We start from the raw sequence: 6036 nt of genomic DNA, 5'->3' as shown, positions 1-6036 counted from the left end.
CCAATCAGCGCCCGGCAGCGCGCGCGGGCCAATGGCGGGGGGCGGCGCTGCGGGCCCTCAGCGCGGCCGGCGGGAGCGCCCTCAGAGCTGTGGGCGCTGCCTCGGCACCGCCAAATGCCTTTTCTACAGCCGCTGTTTAGAACCGATTTCCGCGCACACATAGAAATTACTGGGCAGGGCTTGCTAAAGCACTGCAATCCAGTCCTATGCTTAATTTCGAAACGTTTTCACTGCCCGAGTAAGTGCAAAGACACGCTCGGTTACAGACCTGCTGTGGGCAAAGAGCTTCGGCTGATGTCTGTGGTCTTTATTTTGCAGAGGGAACTGGATAATGTGCTCCAGTGGAATCCAGCAGTGCACTGGATAATGTGCTTAAATGGATTCCAGCAGTACTGGATTATGTGTTTAATGGAATACGACATTGCCAAAGGGGGTCTTAACCTGTACTGGTGTGGTACTGGTGTATCTACTGCCATATTCACAAATACAGATGATAAAATTTATCATACTCCAAAAGAGTATCGAGAAGTGTCTCCATTCATACCTAGAATAAGCAGCAATAGTGGAGCATCTAGAAGAGAAGTCACCTTTCACAGCAGGTAAACCTGCAGCAAAACTGTAAATAAAATAAAACCTCTTGATTCCTTGAAATAAGAAAGGTAAAAAACTCAATACTAAAAAAGAAAAAAGAAGAAAAAACCAAAAAAAAAAACCTGCAGAGAAAGTATTTAAAATACCACGAGATGTCACTGTAATGCAAGAAAATGACAAGTGGTGTGAGAAGTGGAGTATCTGCACTGAGGAGCTGGGAGTGAGCAGTGCTGAAGCAGATTGTCAAACAGCTATACTGAGAAACCTCCTAAGGACAAAATTTTGCATGAGGAACTTAGAGCATCTGAAGTTTTCTATGAAAACTGAATCCTGAATTGTACTTTCACCGTACCAAGCAGAAAGCCAATTTGAAGTTGATGCTTTCCCTTACCAGTCACATGAGCAAACACAGAGGCTGAGCCTGTCCAGTCTTACTCATTCTACAGCAAAAGAGAAGTGAGACAGTCCAGAAGTGAGTCACACACTTTCCTTCCTGCAATCTACACCGAGATTACTTCAGCTCATTTCTCATTCTGTAACATTAGTCTATTTTGTTTGGTTTAGCAGAAGGCAAGTCAGAGAGAAGTTTCATTGAGTTATGCTTTAAACAGACCAGAACCAACAGTGAAATTATTTGGCCACAGTCATTTCAGGCACATGTAAAAACACCAGAGAAAATGGAACCAAATCTCTTTAGGGCAGGGTTGCACTATTTACAGAGACTCTTATTCACTACAATAAGTATTTATACTTACTACAGGTAATTAAAGACATTGTGCCAGCCAAGGTATTTTCAGTCTCTGGGACAGCTGCTGTTGTGGTGAAGGGTCAGAAGTGTTGATACCAGCAGTTTGAATATCAAGTGTCAGCTGAAATACTTGTACATCTGAGATCACAGGGAGAGAGAAGTTGTGAAAGAAGTCAGCCCTAACGTTACACTCCTGTTGCCAAATGAATAATCACTTAGACTTGCAGTTCCAAGTCTTTACCAGCTGTAAAGTACAACTGATGATACACTACATTAAGTGCTGTAGTTACTGACTGCAGATGCATATTACTGTGATTACAACTTGCAATTTAATTTTTTCTTTGTAAAATAAATAAACTATGAATTTGAAGCTAAATGTAAAAATACCAGCTATACTAAAAGTAACACTAACAACCTGTAAGATAAACCTGATAGGTGGATGTTTGCAGAAAAAAATTATCATTTTCTTAAATAAAACCTTACATTTTTGAACAACTTAATACAGACATGCCCAAGTATTTAAACTGATTTTTCCCTTCCCTCCCCTCCCCTTCCCAGAATCAAGTGGCAGCAAGCCTTTTTCCAGAATTGGATCTCAATCCTGCAGGTGCTGCAGGCACAGAATTTTGAGGTGAAAGGACAACAGATTCCATGTAAGAAGTGGCAGCTCCACCATCTTTGCAGATACATGAACTCATCATGTACCTTTATCAAGTGCTGTACATCCTTTAGTAACTCAAACCCACGTTACTTTTCCCGAGTATGTTACTCTGTGACAACTTTACATTAAGTCTCTTCATGAGCTTTCTTAACAGGACTACCATTGACTGAAACAACAGAAAATTGTGAAAAGCTTTTATTTCAATCTTCTGTATTACAATAGCCATAGTTTTATTATTGCTTTTTAAAATGAATTAAGCCCTTTGCAATTTTACAACTGCTGGACCTTTTGTCCAGCATATGTGCTTCACTGTTATACTGTGTAATGTACAACCCCTTTTTACATGGATTTCACGTTTCTTTAAAAAAACATGCTTGAAAGAACCTTTAAACTGTGGACTACTAGACATTCATTTACTGTATGACAATAATAAATACATGTTTTAAAAAGTGCATTATATGGTGATAATCTTTGTGGAAGAATTCACTTTTGCAAAACCTCATTATAAGGGAAGTGCTCAATTTGAACACAGTGCAAGCAGTCAAGTTGTCCTGAGAAGATATAAATGTGGTGTAAGTTTACCTTCACAACAGGTGCATATTAGCACTAAATGGCTTAATCCCATTTTTGTCAACCAGAAGCCATTTGATGTTCATTACTGAGTGTGGCAAGGAAACATAAGTGCAAATACCAGCTCTGCTGTGACAGGCACCAGTAATGGTGTGAAGGTTTAGCAGCTGGAGAAGGCTCTCAGCTCTGCTGCTCCACTGAGCCAGCAGTGCCAGAGAACTGCACTGGCAGGAACTAAACTGTCAGCTCTTCCAGCACAGAGAGCAAAAGGGGACTGGGAATAATGCTCCAGTAGTTAGTATTCAAGACCTTGCACATGCCAATACCCAGAGAGATTGTGGAAGGAAGACAGCAGAAGCCCAAGTCAGACTGCTGAGACATTCATTTCTCCACCCCTCTCACACTGCGCTATATCTGGCATGAACCTTTCTCCTGACAGCCTCAGCTTTACAAAATCTGGCCAAGGGGACACTCAGGTCTGACATTTGCTAGCACATGACAGTCTTTCCCAGAATACAATTCTTAAACCACACTAAAACCACAGAATGAAAACAATAGAACAAGAAGCACGGGAAGATGGTCTAACAGTGTTCCTGTGCTCTCCCTGCAGCAGAAGGGATTCTGTTTATGAGTCTGTGGAAGTAGCAGTTTACCAAATTAAGTGTTTTCAAGTTGTTGTTCGTGTTGCAAAGGCTGCAGTCTTGTGAGTTCAACTGTTTCACAATGGCAAGCAGCTAAATAAATAAGTCAAAGCTACTTCTGCAGTAGTTCTGGAACACTGGGGAACAACTATGATTCAGACTTTTGAATGCTATTCCAAGCCTCTGTACCCCACTCCCTGTACTATTTCTTTTCCTTATATATATCTTTATATATTTCTTTTCCTTATATATATCTTTATGTGATATCAATTTCTTGATCTATAATTTTACCAGTAACAGTGATAAAATCATAAGCATTCATACAGTGTTTTGAGACCTTCAGCTGCATTTGCAACACAAATAAAAAATAGATCCTTTTCCCTTAGTAAAAGCAGGTGCATCAGGAAAAGAGAGTTCTTGTACCACCACCTTGAGAAAAACCTACTTGGGCATCAATTGACAAAGGTGAGAATTTCCCCAGGCAAATCTGCCTCACACAAACATTGGTAACAATCACACCTGCTGCAAGAAGGAGATAAGAAAAGGCACCTTTTTTTGCCAAGTGAAAGAAACAGAGGGGCTGATGGCACATTTTCATGTACATTTTGCTCACAGTAGCATTTAATTTCCAACTCAGATATTGGAAATATTTAATGTGGTTACAGCCTTAATAACATACGTATATAAATACAAGTAGTCCCTACAGTGTCTGTCATCCAAACTATGCATAAATGGAATAGTGCCCTGATTTGGTGAAGTAATATAAACAAAATTAGAAACAAAACCAGTAAAGCCACACTGTCCACTTAGAAAACAAACAGTAGAAAATGGTAAGAGAGATCTGTTAGAAACATTCTATGCAAGCAAGAGTATCACTAGCAACAAGAAACATGTTGTTTTGCTCTCTGGTAGCCTCACAGCATTCCTGGGAACCATTTTGCAATGACTCATGCACTCAAAAAACTCACATGGCCTTTCTATGATTGTATCTCACTACAGATTTTGGCCGTTTAAACTTTCCTAGAGGTTTAGAGCAGTTTGTACAGGTCACCCACAGGCTGCTTCTCAGCCCTGGGACACTTGGCCAGGTTTGACAGGTTTCAAAAAGAATACTGTTTCCATAGGAGCAGAAAGCCATGCCAAGGGACAGAGTGCCACCAAGGCCACTGACAGCTGCTCGGCACCACTCCCTTTGTTCAGATGAAGTGGATCCAGCTCTCCTCACATTCCCTTGGCAGCTTCAGGGGGTGAGTCTGACAGCTGAGGGTGTAGTTCTTGCCTCTGTTGTTATCCCAGTACTCCTGGCCATTGACTTGGTACCTTGCTGCAAACTGGACAAGAGTGCTTAGCTGAAGGAGAAAAGGAGGCACAGGAAGAAAGAAAGTGAACACGTCAACCTGATCCTGCCCGTTTTTCTCTGGGATGCTGCAGTCCCAACGAGCACACACCTCATGGATGCTTTCCCACTGGTTGAAGGTGTAGCGGACAGACACCTGCTTCTCAAAAGCAACATTCCGAACCTGGATGGTGCCACTGAGCCCCAGATCTGAGCTGGTCACCCGTTCCAGACACACCTGCTGCTCCTGGAGTCGGGATGAGAAATCCAGACAATCTGCAGGCTGCTGGAAGTCAGGGACCAAACATTGCATAGTGAACTCCAAGTTCAAGTTGCTGTACCAGAGGTCTGAGTTTATGGAGAGCCTGGACAGGACGTGCAAAGGGATGGATGGATCCTCCCCAGTCTGGAAGACTTTCACTTCAGTGAGCTCCAAGCCTAAAGCATCAGCAAACCTGACCCGGTTCATGCGGCTCTGGAAGTTTGGCTTCTGACACTGCACTGCTGCTCTCTTCCTCCTCTCAGGTGATGTCGGCAGGGACCTCGCTCGGCGGCGGATGATGGGTCTCAGAGCTGGGTCACAGCTGGAGGAGGCGCTGTTCGGATGGTTATTTGGCTGGGGGATCTCCTTGGCTGGGGCACTGCTCCGAAGAGTCTTGTTGCTACTTGTATGGACTGCTGGGGGCTGCTGCTGCCCTCGTCTCATTGCTCCTTCAGCCCTTAACATGTTCTCATAGAGATCTGAGAGGTAGCTGGGGTTCCTCGGAGGACCACGCACTTCCATTCTCATCTGCTGACAAAACATCAGCGTTAACACTGCAGCTAATAATGCACACTATCCCTTTGAATCACTTTATTTGAGAATGTCAGCCACAGTAAGAGGTTATTGCACTGCATGCAGCAAGGATCATCTGGAACAACGACACCTTGGAAGGAAGAGCAGAAGCCTGGCAGCTCTCACGGCAGCTGGCAGAGCCAGCAGTAAGGCGTTGTGCGGGAAGCTGAAGGCAGACTCAGTGGCCGATGAGGTCGAGATCGCTGGTGGTCCCCAGACTCAGGCTGGAAAGGGATTCAAGGCTATCACCGCTGATACTGGAGGAGCTCACCCCCAGGCTGGAGAGCGACTGGAGGCTGTCGTGCTGGATGAAGGACTCCAGGCTGTCGGAGAGGTCGCTGGAGGCGCGGTGAGCGCCGAAGCACCGTAAGCCGGAGCCCCGGGCGAGAGGGGCCTGCAGGCTGTCCTCGCTGGCTCCGGCCGAGCCCGCGCTCCGGCAGCAGCAGCACGAGCAGGGGGCACACTCCAGGCTGTCACACTGGATGCTGGGCGAGTCGAGGCCGGGGAAGGCTTGCAGGCTGTCGGGCGGGAAGGAGCCGGGGCTGCTGCAGAGGCTGGAAGGCGGACTAGGGCTGTCGGGCGCGGCCGCGGCGCCAGGCTCGGTGTCGTGGCTGGCGGGGGACGGATCCGCGTTCGGGGCCGCCACAGCGCCCA

At 45.4% G+C, this 6036-nt stretch overlaps 1 protein-coding gene across 1 annotated transcript; it reads right to left on the bottom strand.

The window, feature by feature from the left end:
• Window positions 1-2179: 2179 nt before the first annotated feature.
• PPP1R3D (protein phosphatase 1 regulatory subunit 3D) lies at window positions 2180-6024 on the bottom strand. Its single transcript, XM_015647481.3, has one exon. The coding sequence runs from the start codon at window positions 5350-5352 to the stop codon at window positions 4408-4410; it is 945 nt and encodes a 314-aa protein (XP_015502967.1). The 5' UTR covers window positions 5353-6024; the 3' UTR covers window positions 2180-4407.
• Between the last annotated feature and the right edge of the window lie 12 nt (window positions 6025-6036).

Source organism: Parus major, chromosome 20 (assembly GCF_001522545.3).
Source record: "Parus major isolate Abel chromosome 20, Parus_major1.1, whole genome shotgun sequence".
Lineage (NCBI taxonomy): Eukaryota > Metazoa > Chordata > Aves > Passeriformes > Paridae > Parus > Parus major.
This window is presented reverse-complemented; position numbering and strand designations above follow the sequence as displayed.